At 30.6% G+C, this 21,226-nt stretch overlaps 12 protein-coding genes and 1 pseudogene across 13 annotated transcripts, besides 3 other annotated features; 2 read left to right on the plus strand and 11 right to left on the minus strand.

The window, feature by feature from the left end:
- Positions 1-10,780: part of a mobile genetic element that runs on past the window's edge.
- TVAGG3_1015760 (uncharacterized protein) lies at positions 582-2,474 on the minus strand (the record flags this gene model as incomplete). The annotated part of the gene is made up of 1 exon (XM_051254670.1): positions 582-2,474. One exon carries the CDS (start codon positions 2,472-2,474, stop codon positions 582-584), a length of 1,893 nt encoding a protein of 630 aa, XP_051080244.1.
- On the minus strand, positions 3,144-3,809 carry TVAGG3_1015770 (uncharacterized protein; the record flags this gene model as incomplete). The annotated part of the gene is made up of 1 exon (XM_051254671.1): positions 3,144-3,809. One exon carries the CDS (start codon positions 3,807-3,809, stop codon positions 3,144-3,146), a length of 666 nt encoding a protein of 221 aa, XP_051080245.1.
- TVAGG3_1015780 (keratin-associated protein family) lies at positions 4,279-5,247 on the minus strand (the record flags this gene model as incomplete). Its single annotated transcript, XM_001304201.1, has 1 exon — positions 4,279-5,247. The coding sequence occupies one exon, from the start codon at positions 5,245-5,247 to the stop codon at positions 4,279-4,281; it is 969 nt and encodes a 322-aa protein (XP_001304202.1).
- On the minus strand, positions 5,520-6,116 carry TVAGG3_1015790 (uncharacterized protein; the record flags this gene model as incomplete). Its single annotated transcript, XM_001304200.2, has 1 exon — positions 5,520-6,116. A coding segment is annotated over one exon (597 nt), but the record flags the coding sequence as incomplete, so codon positions are not given.
- On the minus strand, positions 7,631-8,330 carry TVAGG3_1015800 (annotated as a pseudogene). The gene has a single exon. A coding segment is annotated over exon 1 (700 nt).
- Positions 8,413-9,312, minus strand: TVAGG3_1015810 (uncharacterized protein; the record flags this gene model as incomplete). Its single annotated transcript, XM_051254672.1, has 1 exon — positions 8,413-9,312. One exon carries the CDS (start codon positions 9,310-9,312, stop codon positions 8,413-8,415), a length of 900 nt encoding a protein of 299 aa, XP_051080246.1.
- On the minus strand, positions 9,353-9,802 carry TVAGG3_1015820 (uncharacterized protein; the record flags this gene model as incomplete). The annotated part of the gene is made up of 1 exon (XM_051254673.1): positions 9,353-9,802. One exon carries the CDS (start codon positions 9,800-9,802, stop codon positions 9,353-9,355), a length of 450 nt encoding a protein of 149 aa, XP_051080247.1.
- Positions 10,781-11,912: 1,132 nt separating the features above from the next.
- On the plus strand, positions 11,913-12,128 carry TVAGG3_1015830 (uncharacterized protein; the record flags this gene model as incomplete). The annotated part of the gene is made up of 1 exon (XM_051254674.1): positions 11,913-12,128. One exon carries the CDS (start codon positions 11,913-11,915, stop codon positions 12,126-12,128), a length of 216 nt encoding a protein of 71 aa, XP_051080248.1.
- A 1,089-nt stretch (positions 12,129-13,217) lies between these two features.
- On the minus strand, positions 13,218-13,790 carry TVAGG3_1015840 (phosphoprotein phosphatase protein; the record flags this gene model as incomplete). The annotated part of the gene is made up of 1 exon (XM_001304199.1): positions 13,218-13,790. One exon carries the CDS (start codon positions 13,788-13,790, stop codon positions 13,218-13,220), a length of 573 nt encoding a protein of 190 aa, XP_001304200.1.
- A 245-nt stretch (positions 13,791-14,035) lies between these two features.
- TVAGG3_1015850 (metallo-dependent phosphatases family) lies at positions 14,036-14,329 on the minus strand (the record flags this gene model as incomplete). The annotated part of the gene is made up of 1 exon (XM_001304198.1): positions 14,036-14,329. One exon carries the CDS (start codon positions 14,327-14,329, stop codon positions 14,036-14,038), a length of 294 nt encoding a protein of 97 aa, XP_001304199.1.
- Positions 14,330-14,659: 330 nt separating this feature from the next.
- Positions 14,660-15,178: a mobile genetic element.
- Positions 15,179-16,023: a mobile genetic element.
- Positions 16,024-16,977: 954 nt separating this feature from the next.
- On the plus strand, positions 16,978-18,031 carry TVAGG3_1015880 (protein phosphatase 2A family, catalytic domain family; the record flags this gene model as incomplete). Its single annotated transcript, XM_001304197.1, has 1 exon — positions 17,007-17,996. One exon carries the CDS (start codon positions 17,007-17,009, stop codon positions 17,994-17,996), a length of 990 nt encoding a protein of 329 aa, XP_001304198.1.
- Positions 18,032-18,259: 228 nt separating this feature from the next.
- Positions 18,260-19,000, minus strand: TVAGG3_1015890 (RNA splicing; the record flags this gene model as incomplete). The annotated part of the gene is made up of 1 exon (XM_001304196.1): positions 18,260-19,000. The coding sequence occupies one exon, from the start codon at positions 18,998-19,000 to the stop codon at positions 18,260-18,262; it is 741 nt and encodes a 246-aa protein (XP_001304197.1).
- A 228-nt stretch (positions 19,001-19,228) lies between these two features.
- Positions 19,229-20,313, minus strand: TVAGG3_1015900 (transmembrane transporter protein; the record flags this gene model as incomplete). The annotated part of the gene is made up of 1 exon (XM_001304195.2): positions 19,304-20,302. One exon carries the CDS (start codon positions 20,300-20,302, stop codon positions 19,304-19,306), a length of 999 nt encoding a protein of 332 aa, XP_001304196.1.
- Between the last annotated feature and the right edge of the window lie 913 nt (positions 20,314-21,226).

The raw sequence follows: 21,226 nt of genomic DNA on the forward strand, positions 1-21,226 counted from the left end.
CTGCATAACCACATTTTCTCAGTTTTAGTGGTTTGTTATTTTTAGCAAGTTCTCGCATCATTTTTATCGTTTCCTCCCTTGTTATGATTCGTGGTAAATTTTGAGCTTGTGGGGTATTCATTTATGATAAAAATAAAAATTTAAATTATGCCGTTCTAAAGTTTGTGACAACATGACATTTAGACAACAACACAGGTTATTCAATAATGACTTATTTTTGAAGAACTGAAGGTGTCACCAGGTCACCATGTGTCACCAGGTCATTTATCTCTCTGAAAAAATGTGACAACATGACATTTAGACAACAACACAGGTTATTCAATAATGACTTATTTTGAAGAACTGAAGGTGTCACCAGGTCACCATGTGTCACCAGGTCATTTATCTTCTCTGAAAAAATGTGACAACATGACATTTAGACAACAACACAGGTTATTCAATAATGACTTATTTTTGAAGAACTGAAGGTGTCACCAGGTCACCATGTGTCACCAGGTCATTTATCTTCTCTGAAAAAATGTGACAACATGACATTTTGACAACAGGTACAAGAGAATGCAAAAATAAATTCCAATCATACTTTATACTGCCTCATTTACAGGTATTTCATCGTCAGTAAATGATTCCTCATTATCGTTTGGTTCAACCTGTTTATATAATCCTTTCATTTCTTCTTTCAAAACATAATACCATGTTTGTTTACCATCTATTCTTATCTGTTTCCTATCACATTTATCCTTAATACTCATTTGGAAATTCTTGTCTTTCATGTCTGATGGTTTGCAGAATAGCGCATTTTTACATGTCATACCTGCACTCAATTCATCATAATGTGTATTTATCCATTCATCTAAAGGATTTGTTGATAATTCAATTAAATCTTGTTTGGCTTCAGTCATCGGTATGATTCGTACATTAAATGATGAAAGGTCGTAATTGATAAAATATGTTAAAAGGTTATCATAAAATTCCTTTGTGCATGAATTCATCAAATTCTTGAAGTAATTAAATTGACCCTTGAATTTACCATTGACCCTTAAAACCACGTATCTTCTGTCTCCAACTTCAATTTTGACAGGGTAAACGTTATTAGTTACGAAAACGAAATTGGCAACATTCTGTGCTGTTCTTCTGGGTTGATTCTTTTCATTAATTCTAATCTCATTATCCGTAATAATTGATTTCAAAGCGTTGAAGTTTGCGAGTCTGTCTTCACCTACATTCTTGAGTTCATTAAGTACAAGAAACATTTTATTTTCAACTACTGAGTTGAAATTACCCGTTAGCTCACTTATTTCGGTAATGTTTTTACATGAATAACCGGCGAGGAGTTCAGAAATAATGTCTGTGAATCTGTTTTTACCTGTTCCCTGAAGTCCTTTCAAAATAATTGCTGTTTCATTCTTGATTCCAGGATGTTGAATCATTGATGCAATCCAGCCGAGAAGGTATTTATACACTTCATCGTTATTATCACAAATGGCTTCTTTAATGAAATCCATAAACATCTCAATTTTTGAGTAATCTACTTTTTCGAGAACGTTGTATTTATAACCCTGAAACGTTGAGAAAACATCTGGGGAATCAGATTTAAAGCAAACACCCTTAACGGTTAATGAAGACAATTGATTTAATAGTACGTCCCATGCTGTTATGGTTTTACCTTCTTCTTTAAATAATTTAATCATTTTGAGTGACTCTTTCATGTTTGACTGAAGAACGAATGATATTTGATTCATTTTGTCGTGGATATTATAGTCCTTTTGAATGAAATATTTATTTCCACAATCTACAAAACGGATTACACGTGATAAATCCTCAATTACTTCAGAACTGTTTTTATACTGATGATTTTCAGCCTTGCGTCTAATATCTGTTATCAAAAACGAGTCATCAAGTTTTATATCAAATGTTATTTTTGGCTTACGTAATAAAGGCAAAACGTATTCATCATAATATTCCTTTTGATAAAGTTTTAGAATCTTCACTAAAACAAATGGAGAAGTCATTAAATGTGCATATCTACTACGTGCTTTTTCAAAATTACTTTTTGCATTTTCTGTTAAACTGCAGAAGTTATAAACGTTATCGTATGCTTCATTAATTAAATGATCCGGTAACGAATTAATTGCTTGAAACAGTGTGAATAATGTAACTTCTTTTTCTAAATTCATGTTTCCACCGTCATTATGTACTTCAAAATCACAGATGCCATCAACTATGCTCTGAGCTAGTTTATCGTCAATGTTTACATCTTTGTTTTCATTCATGATAGTCTTTATTTCTTCGTTCTTCTGTTCAACTCTTACCTTAATATTCAAATCATTTAATATATCATTCACTGTTCTAGTTAATGTTGAATCATAACTTCCACGAATGAATGAGTATGTATTGATTGGTTCTGATGCATTCTTGCGAACTCTTGATTCAGCCATAACCACTAATGAACGCTTTGAATCATCCATAGAAGTCATTATGTCAATATCATAATCATTGCAAGAATAACATTTAATCATTCTGTTCGAAACTGCATAGAAGAAATTAGTGTTGCAATAAATGTGAAGACCTCCTGATGCGGTTTTAACGATAACATCTTTATCCGAAAGTTTTGATAAAATGTCTTTTCCAACTGTTTCTTTAAGTTCATCATTGTACGATTTATTGATATCAACATCTATAATCGTTAAATTTGAAATTTTATTTACTAATAAAGCTGTACCAGTTTTCCTTCCTCTTCCTCCATCATGTTTGAGGTAGTTATGTAAATCAATCTTGTTTTCACCAATTCTTTCGTTGAGGGTTTTAGTTTCTGCCACAACTAATTCCTCAGCTAATGAATCAATAACTTGTTCATCAGAAACGATATAGTTGTTGTTGTTGCTGTTGTTGTTTGTTGCTGTCATTTATATAGGAATAAAAAAATAAAAATAATTTTAAAACTAACTTTATTTTTGGACTGCATCAAATTTTCGTAAATGTTGTCTAAATGTCATGTTGTCACATTTTTTCAGAGAAGATAAATGACCTGGTGACACCTTCAGTTCTTCAAAAATAAGTCATTATTGAATAACCTGAAACCATTAACGTAAACATTAACGATAAAATATATTTTTGGTCGTTTATGACAAAAATAAATTGTTCATTTACTCACAATATTTTTGTACAAAACGACCCCAAACTTTTAACTTCTTTTCTGCAGTTTCTAATGCTATCTTAGCGAGTTCATATTCTCTAAATTCTCTCTTTAAATCTTCTTGTTCCCATTGGTCTAGTTCGTATGAAGAATCTCTATAACCATAACATTTCTCACGTTCATGTTCTAATTGTTTTTCACACGTTTTTCTAACTTCTTCTTCAAACAAATGTTTAGCATTCTCTACTGTATCTTCGAGTTCTTCTTCATCTAATTTCTCATGAACTTTCTTGTCTATGGAGTCCATAATATCTTTGACATAAAATGCATACTTTACAGAGCACCATTCAGCAACAAAATGAACGAGGTCAGGATGTATGTAAATACCTTTGAATTCATTTATAACACCCTTAGTAAGCTCATAAAAAGCTTGTTTTGAGGTTGAGCCACTTTTGGCTCGACCGTATTCTTTCAACCAAAACTCAAGAATTTCCTGCATTTTAGCACTATTGAGAAATCTGTTTAAATGGTTTAACCTTCCCGCTTCTCTTGCCATCTTTGTTGCATTAATGTAACCATCCTTGTCTCTACGTAAGACTTCAATACCATTATAAGTGCCTTTTGTGAATGTTTCGCCATTAGATTTGTTCGTGAATGTCTGTGCTTCGACTGACATTTCTGTTCTTACATACAAAATAAAAAAATTAAAATAATTTTAAAACTAACTTTATTTTTGAACTGCATCATATTTCCAGGACTGTTGTCTAAATGTCATGTTGTCACATTTTTTCAGAGAAGATAAATGACCTGGTGACACATGGTGACCTGGTGACACCTTCAGTTCTTCAAAAATAATTAATTATTGAATAACCTGAAACCATTAACGTAAACATTAACGTAAACATTCACGATAAAATATATTTCCATGACTGTTGTCTAAATGTCATGTTGTCACATTTTTTCAGAGAAGATAAATGACCTGGTGACACATGGTGACCTGGTGACACCTTCAGTTCTTCAAAAATAAGTCATTATTGAATAACCTGAAACCATTAACGTAAACATTAACGATAAAATATATTTCTGCAGTTCATCCATTACTTCATTACCTAATTAATTACAGACATAAAATATATTTAGTTCATTCAATAAACTCGGTACCATGCGAATACAGTCACAAATGGTGGCATGTAATCTTTACCCAAGCCTGTTGGATTTGTTGTGAAAGTATGGACATGATTTCCTCCTGGTTCAGTTTGTCGAAAAGTCTTTTTTGCTGAATGGTTATAATCTGGAGATAAAACGTCATAGCCAGCTTCATACTCTGAGTTGTATAATGGGTGGTCTCTTAATGAGTGGCTATGGTCGCCAGAAAAGTTTGTAGTTCCTGTATGAGTGTGTGGTGGAAGGTTTGCTTCTTTAATTTTCTTCGAACCTCCTGTTTCCTTTGAACTATTAGCACAATAGAGGAATTTATCTACAATCTGCTCCCACGTACCGAAACCCAGAACTGTTGCTGGATTTGTTGAGTTCATTGACGTATAAATAGAACCAATGGGGTAAATCATCTCAAGAATTGTATTTAATCCATTATGAATATTGAATTTATTATATAATATTGAATATTGGTGAGTATTTAAAACTGGTCTTGTTATCAATATTAACGTATTATTTTTGAAAATTGCTTTTCTAACATCTTGAAATTTTGTGATTTCAGACCAGTTTCTTCCATCACTACTAATATTTACTAAATCACCACATCCTAAAGCAATGAAATACCCATCAATATAAAATAAATTTGTAAATCTATAATTTCGAGTAAATTTTGGAGTGAATGAATAAACCAATTCCCAATTTGATAAATCCTGTGATAAATAAATATGTCTGTTATAACTTACAGGATATGAATAGACCATTCTACTTGAAACGAGAACATAAACATTTGATCCATAACATAAAGCTTCAATGTCTCCATCAGCTTGAAAAATTTGTTCAAATTGACCTTGTGGTATTGAAGATGATCTATAAATTTTATCATTTTGTAGGATAAAATACATGTTGTTAATGTAATACCACTTACTTGTATAATCAATTTTCAAATCTGATGACATCATACTAAACATATAATAATTTATCCCATCCTCACTAATGAAAATTTGATTGACTTCATAAATTAGTACCCATTTATTATTAACACATCTAATAGGATTATTTGAATATTTAAATTTAGCATCTTGATTTAAATTACATTTGAACCATTGGATACAATCGAATGAATAACAAGGGTAAAAATCATCTCCAACCGTTATCATTCCCATAAATATACAGTTATTATATTCAACATATAAAATTATTGGATTAATGATTGGCTCTCGTGTATCAGGATTCAAAACAGATGGAGTAAATGATTCATAGTTTTTAAATACATGGTCACTCCATCGAAACATATCCATTCAAAAGAATCTATATCAAAGGTTTTATCTGATGATTTCATAAAATTTAAAAATGGTGGAGTAAAATAGACCTCTGATTGTTTTATTTCTTCATTAACAAATGATATATTAGCTTTCTTATTTAACTCACTATCCACATATTCCTTATCCGATTTCTTATTTAACTCATCGTTAACATATTCCTTATCCGCTTTAAGGTCTAAACATCCTGAAACCCATCCTGTATCAGCTTTAGTTTTTAAAATCTTTGATGTCCATTCATGATACCATTCAACCCTTTCTTTAATTTCATTATCTTTTTCATCAACGTAAACCAAATTTGCCTTCTTCATTAACTCACTATCCACATATTCCTTATCCGCTTTCTTATTTAACTCACTATCAACATAAACCAAATTTGCTTTCTTCATTAATTCACTATCAACATATTCCTTATCTGCCTTCTTCATTATGTCATTTAGGAAACCTTCTATGAATTCCTCATTTAAATTAAATCTTCCAATCTTCAAAACTTTAGGAAATGCATTTAATGCGTAATATCTTTGTTCTTCTAGTGGAATTGATGTTATATCATCCGTTATACCTTTAATTTTTGAATTCATAAATAAAATTTCTTTTATATTTGATATCACTGCACCACCCTTGCAAACGAATTCGAAATGGTCATTTTTCAATACTATCTCCAAATCTCCATATTTCAACCTTTGCGTTTGTTCTGCCGTCTTTGAATTATATGCATATATGGCGTATGTAATGGTCTGAGGGACCTGGGTGCTTTGTGCCTTAAGTTGCTGTGGTTGCTGTTGTTTAATCATTTATTATGATTTAAAAATAAATATTTAATCTGTTATCTCATCAGCTATTTTTTCTATTTGAAATTGCCATAATATTTCATTCATGAATTCTAAATCACAATCAAATAGGTCAGTTATTCTAAATTTAATATTTGATAAATCTTTTGAATGAAGAATAAATGAATTCCCGGATAATTGAAACGGATATGATAAAGAAAATGTGTTTAAGTTGATGGATAAAATGTTTTGTATTGATGGGTAAGAGTTAGGGTCTAATGTTTGATGTGAAAATCTCATTGGGGTATTAACTTTATCACATTTGATTAAAATGAAATTGGAACCAGTGTCAGAATACAAAACATCCCCAACATCTTTTTCAAAATTTAATATCCCCAACAATGAACGAAGATGAGGAGTACAAAATTTAATTTTCAGCGGGAATTTAATAAGGTTATTTATTTCATCAAGTTCAAAAAGTTTATCGGGTTTTGATTTAAAATTTTCTTCATACCATACGATAAATGATTCATTTAAATAACTTAAAATCATGTTAATATCCCATTTCGCTATCACATTATTTATATACATATCATACGTTTTTCAAGGTCATCTTTAATAAATGATATATAATCTGAAGGGTCTAAAAGAATGGGATTAAATTTACCACTCACAGAAACGAGAGTAACATTATAAATTCCGCTAACTGTTAAATTTAATTCACAGCTATTATTCGAAATAATATTGATAATTGACATTTTTATTACGATTAAAAATATGGTAAAGCGTTATTTTCCAGTGATAAATAAAACTAGAATAAGATTACCTCAAGAATTCATAAATTCAACGAATAAGAAATTCATTCATGTTATAAATTTTAGTGTTTTCAGAAAATATGAGTCAATGTCATATTCATCAACAGGTTATATTTCACTTCATTCAAATTTAGTTCAATCAAACCCATATAATGACCATTTCATAAGATTTTCAGATGGTATTAAAAATGTAATTGATAGATTAAAATATGAACAGATTGACAATATCGAATTTTTGGAATTTTGGTTTAAATATCCTGATGGAAAAAAGATTGAAGTTAAAGATAAAGCTGATACTATAACAAAAACAATTACAATGACCGATCCAGATAGTGGGGAACAAAAAGAAATAAAACAAACGATAGAAACTGGTGAAAGGTCAATTATTATTGATTATGATTCAAAGGATTATTATTCGATAATGTTAATGCTTGAATATTAAATAGCCTTAACAAAGAATTTTTCAAGTGATATTTTATATTCATCAACTATTTTATTGTATATGTTATTTATAAGTTAAATGTAGTTCAGTTGTTGCTCCGTTCTTTGATATCTTAATTGTGCTAATATCCTTTATAGGATTTATTTTTGCAACTGTTCCGCAGCATGAAACCTCATCATCTATGAAAAATTGAATCTTAACGTCTGAATCTTGAACATCACAAAGAATGGCGATAATGTGAATTAATGATTCATAAGGTAAAATAATTAAACCGGATTGATCAATTAAATTTATTATTGAATCATAATTATTAATTATTATATCACGGTAAATTTTCATTAATTCAGAATTAATGTCTACTTTATATGGCGCATTGCGACTGGAATCGTAGATTCCTGGGTTCTCGATGTTTGATGAAAGAGGCGGGGGGTATGTTGGATATGTGGGGATTTCAACGGGTTCTTTACCAGGTTCAGATAAAATGATTGGGTCTCCATCTTCTTTATTTTGCTCCTCCTCATTCTTTGGTAAGTCACGAGTTAATAAATTGGACTGTGTTGCTGACCTTGTTAATTCGGGGCTAACATTAACTTTAACATTTTGAATAATTCGTGATTTATCATCATTTACGTTATAACCAACCGTAATCTCTGCTTTTGCGTTAGTGTTCTTTTGACTTGTGAAACGTCTTCTCATTTATAATTGAATAAAAAAAAGAAATATATTTAAAGTTTTATTTAGTTGTTACGGTAATATCCCAAGGTTCATCCTTGTTTGCTTATACTTTCTTTGTAACTGCACCAATTATGTTATTGATAGTGTTTTGAGTTTCTTCCAGTCTTATTTTATCATTTACAATATCTTTAATCATTTCATTACATGCATTCTTAAAACCATCTGATTTTTCTAATTTACGTCTATCACTTTCTTTAATTAAATCAAAGTTATAACCTTGTTGAGAATAAAGTGGTTTCTTTATCAATTCCTTGAACGCTTCTGAAAGTGAAGATGAAGAAATTCTTGCCACTTGAATTGGTTTAAATTCTGCTTTCATTGCTTCTTTCTGTTCATTGAACACTGGATCGAATAAAGCAACTTTAAAGAATTTCTTAGCTGGAATTTCAGGTCTAATATTTGCATATTGATCATCAAACTGATTAACATATCGTGGTAATCCATCCGGTCCCTCTTCAACAGCATTTAATTCTTCATTGAAATAAGAATATGGATTATGACGGTATGAATACATCGGACCATTTTCACCTTCTCCAATGTATTGTTTAACAGCTTTTCCATTTTCATCAAATTTCATAGGATAACGTTCATTATATGCTTTACGTTTAGGATAATCCGTCATTGTTAATTTATACCCATTTATGACTTTAATATTTCCTTGACCATCAGTAACAAAGACTTCATTTATTCCATCAGGCTTTCCATTTGGTCCTGTAATGTCTGCTTCGTGTGCTTCCCAATTTGGTCCATGACGTTTGGCATATGCTTGAGCTTCTGGTAATGTTAAAACGTTTCTCATTTGTTTAACATCTTTTTGAAGACCAGCAACAATGTGGACTAATTCTTTCATTCCGTCTGGAACTTTCATAGTTCTATTATATGCACCCTTTTTGTTTGTCCCTTGTTTTAATGGAACCTGTAGAAGATTTGCAATTTCTGTCATGTTTAATTATAAATAAAAAATAAAAATTAATTATAAAAAGTTAATCAAATTTAACACTTCCTTTATTTAAATCAACTATTATTTTTCCATGTTCACCTAATTGCTGATATTGTGTGCAAAGTTCATTAATGCTCATTGGTAAATTCACTTGATAAAGCATAACGTTCAACTGTTGACGACTAAACCCACTGAAAATGAAAAGGGTTGATAGATTTGATTTAATGTTTGTGCTTAATGCTTTGAAGTATTGAACAGCCATGAAGAATGAACACTGAATGTGTCGACATTGAGTTAATAACTGATTAAAATATGATTTCTCATTTGTTATTAGTTTTGATTTCACTGCATCATCTAGAAAAATGAGTGAATGCAAAAATTCTCTATCAAAATTTGAAATAGAAAGTGTTTCAAATAATTCATCCCGTTGTTTATCAATAATTTTATCCTCTAATCCTTGCTTCTTGATTGTATTATATAATTCTTTATACATTAAAAAGTTTTTTAAATAATCTTCTGCTTCTTCTTGTGATAAATAAATAATTGGAATTTTGATTAAATGCTTTAAAGATTCAAATGTATCATCTGAAGGTGAACCTGAACGGTTGATATAAATTAACACATGTGAATGGGGTGAAGTGTTAGCAATAATGATAATTTGTTTTAATATCGTTAATGTTTTACCTTTATTTTGTTTACCAATTGCTGCAGTGATTGAATTTAAATAACATTCAGAATATGGAATTTTCATTAATTTTTCCTTAGATAGAGCATTTCTATTATCACTCAATGCTTCATTAATCATATCATCTATGTAGGTATTATATACATCTGTTAATTCTTCATAAGGGGTGGATGAATTTAAATCCATTTAATCAAAAATAAATTTATAATTTTAAACATTTCTATTCATCAATATTTCATCATATGAACTTCTATACTGTGGTGGTGTACCTGTTGGATGATATTTCAAACCTTCGTCCGGTGTCCATATCCAATATGTAGTCCTAGTAAACCAAACCTGAGGAGGATTTGTCACCTTTGAACAGTAAGTGTCATTTTCACCCTGAATGATTGGATATGCTTTCACTTGTACTGTAACTTGTGAATTGAAAGTTTCTAATCCATCAAAGAATATACCTGCTCCATCACGTTGAACTGGAATAGTGCATAAGAATGAAGTTTGGTCTTTCCATGTTCTAGCTAATGGTGTGCCATTATCATCATTCAGTGGTCTAGTTAATGAGTCCTCGTATTCTTCCGTGCATTCATTCACTCCATCTAAATCAGAAGCTTGAAGCATACGTGTAAAGAATATGTCACCCACTGTGGTCATCGCTTGATCGGGGAAGTTTCTGGAATCTATAGTGACCTGAAGACCTCGAAGCATTGGATTTTCTAAAACTGTTCTTTGCATTGCATTCTTCGGAAATGTTAACACAACATCTGTAACATTATGAAGAGCGTATGAGAAATCTGAGCTGATACCTTCAGGAGTGATGCAACCTCCATTTAGTGAACGAACGTCAATATGTTGAGCTGGAATCATGAATGGATCTTCCTTACTGAATAAACGTGGTATTGCTTTAATTGATTCTTCAATTAAACCATATCCTGGTGTAATGCATTTATCCTCTAAAACTTCCATCTTTGTGCATGAAATAATAACGTTATCAACTGTTGCGTCAGCAGATGTAGCGGCTAAGCTTGTAATTAATTTGGCAGGAAGTCCGATTTGTTGGAATTTGCGATCATATTTATAAACATGATTCATAATCTTTTCATAATTTTCATCAGTTATCTTTTCATAAACGTAATTTTGTAAATCAGCAACTCTTAACGGTCAACCTGACAAAATACTAAAGTATCCCTGAAAACATAATATTTAAGAATGATTTCACCAAATGATTTAGGATAATCATCGAACGCCTGAAATGCTAACAAATCATTTACCGGAATAATCATATCAAAAGTGATATCAACTTCTTCATTTGCGTTCTTGAAAACTTCTGAAGGGTCAATATATTTACCACATACTGAGTTATCATATTTTGAACATTATTATATAACGAATGAACAAACTTTTTAACTTTCCTTTCTGATTTTGGTTTATATGTTGCAAATGCGAAAGATTCACGGGCGCAATCCATCTGAAGATAACCGGCATCACCTCTTTCGGTTTCTACTTCTAATTGTTTAAAGCTTTGATTTGATGATTTGTAACCAACGAATAAACGCATGCATTTAAAAGCGGCATCACATGTGAAAGCTTTATTTGAAACTAGAGTTGCTTTAACTTTGCGTTTAATATATGTGTCACCTAATTGGTTCACATCATGAGCCGGATTTGTAATTCTTAAATGAGTTTGTTTATCATCAAAATATGGAGCATCAGAGTCATAGCATGAACTTTCAAGTTCTCTATAATATCTTCTACCGTCATTCTTTGCGAATATTTCATTTATCTTTTCGAATGAATGAAACACATTTCCATTAATCGGTTTAGTGTTTGGCACTAAATAGTTAGTCGTCATTTATTAATAAATAAAAAATCAAAATTAAAAGATGAAAATGAATTTTTAATTTTAATGAAATAATCAACTATGGCTGCAGGATTCTTTAAAAAATTATGGGATAAAGTAAAAAGAGGAGCGCATAAAGTTTGGGAAACAATGAAGAAAGGAGCAAATTGGATATTTAAGAATAAAGAAGCAATTAGTGACGTTGCTGAATCAATAACACCAAAAGCCGCCCCAATAAGAGAAATATTAAATAAAGGAGAAAAAGTTTATCAAAGACTTCAACCGATACTAAGATAAAAATAATATTTATTTATTTTTCCACTATCTACCCCCTATTTTATTAAGTATTCCTTCAGCTATTCCACCAATTGTGTTACCTGCTTGTGCTCCCATCGCCGGATTACCTGCTTTAGTACCTAATACTCCACCTATGATAGTTCCTGCCGTTTTCGCTACTGGTGCCAAAAAGTTTGCAACGGGTTTAATAATATTTTTATGAACCCAACCCGCAGCTTTCTTAATTCCTTCCCATAATTTTTTAAAGAATCCTGCCGCCATTTCTGATTTAATATTAATTAAAAAATATATTTCATCACTTATATTCTAATTTTTATTTAATGATAAATGAAACCGATTTTAAAAATAAATGAAACAGAGGAGGAAGAAATAAATGAAAGTAAAGATGATAAACAAAAAATAAACGTTGTTAAACCAATTACTGAAATAAAAATTTTTTCATCTGTTGAAGAATTTAATGACTATTATGCTAACAATAAAAAATTATTTGAAGAATTGACAACGTGTAAATTGAATAAAATGTTTAAAGTTGATGGATTCAAAATTTCAAAAATAAAAGGAGTGGTTAGTTTGAAATCTATTCCTCAATCAAGAATCACCTCATTAATGAAAATAGATGATTTAACAAAAAGAATAGAAATTATTGAAGAAAGAATGAATCAAATAATTGATTTCATAAATTCAAATAATCATTAGTTTCTAATTTCTTTTACTCATTTATGAGGTCTTTGATTATGACTCCATTGATTCCATTCATGATTTAAACACTTGTTTAATTAATCGCGGAATATCTGACATCATCTATATATAGCTTCTTTTATAAAAGATAAAAGATAAATTATTTTAAAATTAATGTTAATTTTTTAATGGTTTATTTTTTTAAAAAAATTATTTTTTATTTCATTATGTATGGGCTGAGTGTAAATGTCTTACAATTTTGAAAATTTTTTAAATCTTGATTTATTCAAAAACGTAAGAATAAAAACCGTAAGAATCATACATTTTTTACTTCATATGTTAAAAAAAATGATACAAAATCGTTCAATATTGTATGAATTCTTACGTTTACAAAAAAAGTCACACAACCTTTCAACATATACTACTTCTATCAAATGGAACATTAACCGACATACTCCGCGGTCTATTAACCGCGAAATTATTAACCTTGACCGCTTTTTCACACTTAACTATCTTTGGTATCAGTAAAGCGCTTTTCTGTGGAGTGCCATACATCGGTAGGGATGGAATTACTTTTTCTGCTATGCGGCGCTTTGGTGTATTCAGAGGAGAGTATTCTATAGGAATATAATTGTTTTCTTCATCGATATATAATATGCCAGAATTATTTTCCATTTCTGGAACATAGTTGGAGGCAGAGAATACGGTAATACATGCGCCATTAAACATTATGGAAACTCCGTCGACGAAAAGGTGTCCTCTAATGAGTCCTCTTAAGTTATTTCGTGTTAAAAATGTTTTAAGGGCTTCTTCATTGAAATAGTATCCATGGCCGCGTGGTGATGCAAAATAAGTCATATTAAGCTCAGGTTTTGGATCACTCCAAACGATTGGTTCTACAACATCTGTGCAAAATTCTATGGGTCTTTTTAGAGCAGCAATTTGTTCAACTGTTTGGAGTTGTGGACCAATACCTCCATGCATACAAATGAAATCACCAACAATAGCAGCTAAAGGAAGATAAGAAAATAAAGAATAAAAATTGGTAAGAATCTCTTGATGGTTAACATAAAGTTGTATGATCTCATCTTTGAATGTATTAGTTGGTTTTGTGGGAATGAACTCGTGGTTACCTCTGATAACGAAAATATTTTGTGGATATAAAATCTTGAGAAGGATAACAAAAGTGATGACTTCTGTTGAATAAACGCCCCTATCAACGAAATCACCTAAAAAAGATAACTTGCTTCCGGCGGAAGTCCATTTTTCTGAAATATTCTATACAGGTCAAATAAATGGCCGTGTAAATCACCAATAACGTATATAGGCGTCTTAATATTAAGAACGATAGGATCCTCTTGAAACTTTTGCGTGGCAAGTTTTAGAATTTGAATCAAAAGTGATGGAGTGATAAATGGAGGATTAAAAGGGACTTCTGATGTTGAATATTTTTCAACTGGGAAAGACATAAGCAAGATATGTTCTTGAAGTAAAGCTTGTAACGAGGGACCTAGCGCATTCATAATTTTGAATACAACTTTTCAAAATTCAGAAAATTTTAAAAATCTTTTATTTAAAAGATAATTAAATTTATTTAACATATATGTTATGTTAATTCTTTTTAAATTCAATAAATTGATTCAATTTGCTTTAAGGGTGCACCCGTATGTACGTTTATTTGAGAGGAGGAGGATTACCCTCTCAATTTTGAGGGATTCGTTAGTTTATTTTCTCGATGAATATGCAATAAAATTTGATTTTTACCTTATCAATATACTTCATATAATATACACATGTTCATGTAAAAACTTTTTTCCAAAATCCTCAGGAATTAAGGGATTTTTGAATTTTAAGGGAGGCTTCCGACCAGAAAGCCCTCTCAATTTTTTGTGATGTTTACACTAAAAGTGAGATTCGTTAAGCGTTTTTCTCGTTGAATATTGAGTTTTCCGGATTTTAAGTTATTCATAAAGCTTCTCTATATTATACCCTATCTACTGATATGATTATTTTTGAAAAATCTCTTAAATCGACCTGCACTGAATTTTTTAGGGAAAATTCGAAATTTTATAAGCGTTTTCTGTAACGTTTTTTCACGGAATAAAATCCGAAAAATAATTTTTTGAAGAATCATTTGGGTAGAATACTTATCGAAAATTATATTTATTATAATTTTGGTCGATAAAAATAAGCGGATTCAAAACTGGCAAAAACCCTTTCGGCAATTTGTGGACGATTCCGAACCCCCTCATTTTTGAAATTTAATAAGAAAAATAGAATCTTTATTAAATATAGATTTTAAAAAACTTGGTTATAAATTACGAAATTTTCTCACTTGGGCTAAAAAGTGACAATTTGATCGGAAGCCACCCTTAAGAATTTTTTTCGAATTTTTTCGAAAAAAAAAATATTTTCAGAACAGCCTTAACGGCTAAGATTTAGGAACAATGTTAAGTATCAAAAAGAAAGGAGGTCTGATATAGACAACATATATCGTTGAAGGTTGAAAAAATCTCTAATATTTGAGCCCAAAATTTCAAATTTTAATTTTTTGAAAAAAGAGGCCACCCGTATGTACGTTTATTTGAGAGGAGGAGGATTATATTTTGAAAGGGTGAAACATTATGAATATGTTAATTATATAATAATATGTATTATTATAAAAAAGAAAAAATAAAGCACGTTAAAATTTTTCTTTCTTGATTTTTTACAAAATCTACTTAGAATTATGCAAAATATGACTAAATAATTATAAATTTCAAGTTAAATTTTAATTTTGATAAATAATTTAAATTTCAAAATATCAAGTTCAGTTCGACTATGTATGTAGTAATTCCTCAATAAAGTGCCAAAACCCTATTAAATATATGAACATTTTCAACATTTTAATGTTTTTATTTAAAAATTTGATGGAATATGAGCTTCAAACAATTATTATGTAAATAAAAATAATTAAATATATGTAGTTATTCGTATTACAACCGTAGTAAGTCGATTCTTCCTTTCTTCTACTGAGTTTTGAATTTGATTTCGAATTGTAAAGAGATTCAAAGGGAAAATACTAGCGGATAAAAACTACCTCCATGAAAGGGTCATAATGGAGTCAAGTTGTATTTTTTGATATGTTTTGCTTTTCGAGCCTAAATAGGTAGCCAAGATAATGCCTAAAAATAAGGTTCTAAATTCTGAAGTTTACATGATCCTCTCGTGTGCACCCTTAAAAAAAATAAATAAGCAGAAAATATCTGAGTTCATGTTATTAAACAATAATAAAAGAAATCGGATGAAAATTGAATAATCACATTCATAATTTTCTCAAAAATTGAAAGAGAAATTTTAAAAACATTTTAATTATATTCCATAGTGTGATTTAAATTTATCATAAATTAAAAATAATTTCTTTACCCTCACAAAAATTGAACATTGCTATTTCCATTTCATTTAGACCGAAATATGATTTCATTAGTTGAGTTGATGAAATTCATCTAAACTAATGAAAAATTTGTGGTTCTGAATTTTGGTTTTATGAAAAGGTGACATTTTTTCAGAGGATTTCTAATCGAATCATTTGAGTTTAAATTCTTTATTGATTAATTTTCTATTATTTCATATCAGCCCTTTTTTACGCAAATATGGTTGTTCATTCTTACGGTTTATATTGAGATCTCGGATAAATATTACTTGAGATTTTCCTTTCACTAACTTCTTTATTTGATTGTTCAGATAATTCTAAAAAATAGCAAATTAAGCACAGTTGATTGAATAATTTGCATATACGAGTATCAATTTGAATAACTTATACAACCTTCTTTTTTAACCCCTCATATATTTTCTTCGTATTGCAAAACTAACAAATTGCAATCTTAAAATATATATTTTGCTATTTTCATCCTATGTTTTGTCCAAAGTTAAACTTATTGATCAGTATCGGTATTAGTGTATAATAAATGGAAATTTGAAACGCTATTTACCTTTAACAAGCATATGACATAAACCCACTGGCATTGTATTAAATATCCATGATAGTAAAACTTTATCTGTTCAAGACATTTGATCAAACAGAAAATAAAGCGAAAGAAATATAGTTGTGTTAAAGTAAAAAAGCAGCTGTACATTAGTAGTATCAATCTCGTAATTGAAAAGTTCTCCATTATGATGAGTCATTGTTGTCAAAAAAGTTTTAATTATAAACGTGCACTGATGTCATTGAAGTGGCTTGATGCTATTACAGATAAATTACTTGATGCCGGCTCCAAACCACCAGGTACACCTGCTGGTCTTTCACTTTCAAAAATACAAATGCTTTGCAAGGAAGTTCGTAAAATTTTAATTGATCAACCAATCCTTCTCGAGCTTCAGCCTCCGCTTACAATCTGTGGAGATATTCATGGTCAGTATCACGATCTTCTTCGCATTTTTGATCGTTGCAAATACCCACCACAAACAAATTACCTATTTCTTGGCGATTATGTTGATAGAGGTGTCCAATCCATTGAAACAATATGTTTATTATTCTCATACAAAATCAGATATCCAGAAAACTTCTTTTTACTCAGAGGAAATCATGAATGTTCGTATATCAATCGTGAATTTGGTTTCTTCGATGAATGCATACAGCAATATAGCGTCACTGTTTGGCGTATGTTTTCAGATGTGTTTAACTGCTTACCACTTGCAGCCATTATTGATGACAAGATCTTCTGCGTTCACGGAGGTATTTCACCAAATCTTAGAAAGCTTGATGATATCCGTGCATTAGAATCTCAGAGACCATTCGAAATTCCAGAAGAAGGTTTAGTATGCGACCTAGTCTGGTCAGATCCAGATTTCGAAACACCTGAATGGGCAGGTAATGATAGAGGTGCCTCATACGTCTTTGGTGTCAATCCGCTTAAGAAATTCCTTGAAAGATTCCATTTCGATTTAGTTGTAAGAGGTCATCAAGCCGTTATGGGCGGATATGACTTCCCATTCCAAGACGAGCAAGGAATTGTTACATTATTCTCTGCTCCAAACTATTGTTATGAATACGATAATAAAGGTGCTACAATGCAAGTGGACGAAAATCTCTTCTGCAGCTTCACTGTTTTGCCACCAATGAAGTGGGAAGAAGACTATTTCGTTGGTCCACGTCCAGGTACACCACCAAGAGGAACAGAAGAAAACGGTCCAACAGAATTGCACCTCTAAACACATTAAATTGCAGTTTACTGGTTTTATTCATGGCAAATGGTTATATAATAATAAATATGAAAATCATATTATTTTTGAAAAATCTAGATTTCTTTCGAAAACAAGCATACCATAAAAGAATATGTGTATGATAACTAGAATTCTTTTGTTTGTAGTAAAAAAAAGTTAATGAAACTCTATAATTACATTTACAGGTATAAAGAAATAACAAAACAGTATTATATGTGTATAAAAAGGAATATATGTTGTATTTCAATTGATTAATGGCGAGAATGGTGGTGATGATGGTGATGGTGCGAATGACGATGATGATTATGGGAAGAATCGCTACTACTATCACTACTGTTGTAGTCTTTCGATTGGTCAGATTTTTTATTGACTTCTTGCCTTGATATTGTATTTTTCCGATTCAATTTTAATTCGCTTTCATTTTCTCCGTCGTCATCTGATGGGTATAATTGTGAAATGTTTGATCGTGAGTTTTTGTTTTTAATTAGTTCAGCTTGTTCAATTAATTTTTGTTCTTGTGCTTTCCTTAGTTCTTCTTCTCTCTTTTTATTGAATATTGCAGTAAATGGATCCTCTCTTAACTTCATATCTTTATCTCCTTTGTATTCATTAACTGCCATTAAAAATTTTGCTCCAGGTAAGTTATTTTGAGTCATTTGAGCATGACGTTTTTCTTGAAGTATTGCGTCTGGACGTTGTTTTTCAAGCAATGGATTAACTCTGACTTCATCTTCTTCATCTTCGTCGCCTTTTTTCTGTATAATTGGTGCTTTGTATATCCATTCTAATCTCCTTGTTGTTTTTTCAATTCTGCCTGATGCTTCTTGTGCTTTTCTTAACTCTTCCAAATCTTTTTCTTCTTCTCTTTCTCTTCTAAGCTCAGCCATCCTTGTTTGCTCTTCTTTATATTTAGCTTCAGCCTCTGCAACTTTTCTGATGTTATCTAAACGCCTCGGATGGAAGCGTTTCTTCGAGAGAAATTTCATTGACATTCTTTATTCTAAATGAAACTTTTATAATAAATAGTATACACATCCATTATCTATAATTTCCGAATTCTTCAATATCATTCCGCATTTACTTATAAATTCTGAAAATATGAAGAAGATTACATATCTACCTAAACTGTTAGACAATCATATGGGTAATATGCACATTTTCCTGTATAGTTACATCTCCTTAAATGCAATAGTTAGATTTGGAATAAAATAAGAAAAATAAAAAAAATTACTTAAAAAAATCAAGAGAGTAATAATTGCAACTAATGCATGAAATACATTGAAACAACTAAATCTTTAAAGCTCGGCCTGTGGCGCATCAGCTCCTTGTTCATTTGGATTAGTATTATTATTATCCAATTCTTGTGCTTCTTTTTCATGAGCTTCATTATTTGCAGCTGCATCATCTTGACTTTGTACTTTTGGTTTGTCTTCAAAGTAAACGAACAGAACAATGGCAATTGGAACTAAAGCAAAGCCAAGCAAATACAGCCAACTTCTAATACCATTCATGAAAACTATGTCAATGATGAGTGAGTAGAAGTTTGATGTCAGCATTGACAAATTCATGATAGTTGAGTTTGAATATTCAAGAACGACTGGAACTGAGATATAATAGCATGCAAGAAGGAATGAGTAGGCAAAAGTAAGTAATCCTGATCTAACATTCCAATTATAATACTTGATTTGCCTCCATTCAAGAGCTCCTGTCATGATTGCGCAGAAAAATGTTGTTCCTATGGAATATCTGAGTAGATATGCACTCTTACTTGTTTCATGAACAATCTTTTCTTGTAATACTGATGAAACCGCATATAAAATTGCACTTAATAAAGATAAAAGGTTTCCTTTCCAGTTATCTCCTTCTCTTCCTTGTGCAACCATAATCATTGAGCATCCTGCTATAGCTATGCCCATAGCAATGAATTGAATCCAATTAATCTTCCTTCCAAAAATGAAATATGCCATTGGGGCTACCCAGAATACAACTGTTGTAACCAAAAGCATTGCACTTGCAAAAGATGTGTATCTATATGCTAAAACTGCTGTCCAATCATCTAAAAATCCACAAAGTCCAACAAGGATATAAATCCACCATTTTGTTTGTGCAGGTTTTAAAAACCATATGTTCATGATGAAAACTAGTGCATAGCACATAAGTAGTGAAAGTAAACTGCAAACATCTCCTGAGTAATAATAATTAAAAGACAAAGCAGCTCCAGCACCAGTTAAAATGAGAGAGCATACTTGCCATCCAATCATCACACCCCAGATGTTACTCAGACATCTTTGCATTCTTATAAAATGATGTATCTAATTGAAAAATTGTCTAGATTATGAATTCAATTTGATCAAATTTACATAAGAGTAAAGACTTAACTAGCAGTGCACATTAGAATTTTCAGTGGCTTGCAGAACATCAACAACCGTTCCGCTAGAAGCTGTATATCAAATTTGAATGTATTTTGAAATAATTCAATTAATGACAAAAAGCACGATGATATTCTTCTTAAAAAACAATCTGCATAGTTTTTATTGATTGGATGCTATACAAAATTGATATTGGTATTAGTTAGTGCAATATATCTTAAGAATAAAGTGTTTGATCTTTTTGAAAATTCAATCAAAGATGAAAATGTAAAAAGTTGAGATGTTTCTTTGGTTAGTCATGTGTAATTCATGTATGAGATATATGACTATCATTATTTTTCGTTTACATGGATAATAAAAGTGCTTCTTCTCGATTTTATCACAAAAATTTCTGAAAATATGTCAACTTTTTTTGAATCAGCAATCTTCCAAATAGGTCAGTGAAATCTTCATAAAAACAACTTTATTGCCTCAAGCAAGATACTAACTCTACTCTATTTGTTCATTAATCTTGGAAATATCCAGATAACCGAATATCAATAAAATGAGTGATGTATACGCTCTAAATCTCCAAACTCAAAGGACTTTAATATGTATATACTCTGTTACTAGGATGTCATGAGTTTTAATGTCAGTCCTAGAAAAATATAATTTATCAAAGATAAATAATTAGTTACATGGATGAAGAATGTTTTGTTGTAAGAAATGTAGTAATTTTTCAATATTAATCTTATTCATTTCAATATATTCGAAATTGATAAAAATCAAATCTCATTCGATTTCCCTTAAATTAGGACATTCGTTAATATTGCTTTTATTGTATCTATTCACTATATTTTCTGATTCATG

The sequence above is a fragment of the Trichomonas vaginalis genome, chromosome I (genome assembly GCF_026262505.1).
Source record: "Trichomonas vaginalis G3 chromosome I, whole genome shotgun sequence".
Taxonomy (NCBI): domain Eukaryota; phylum Parabasalia; order Trichomonadida; family Trichomonadidae; genus Trichomonas; species Trichomonas vaginalis.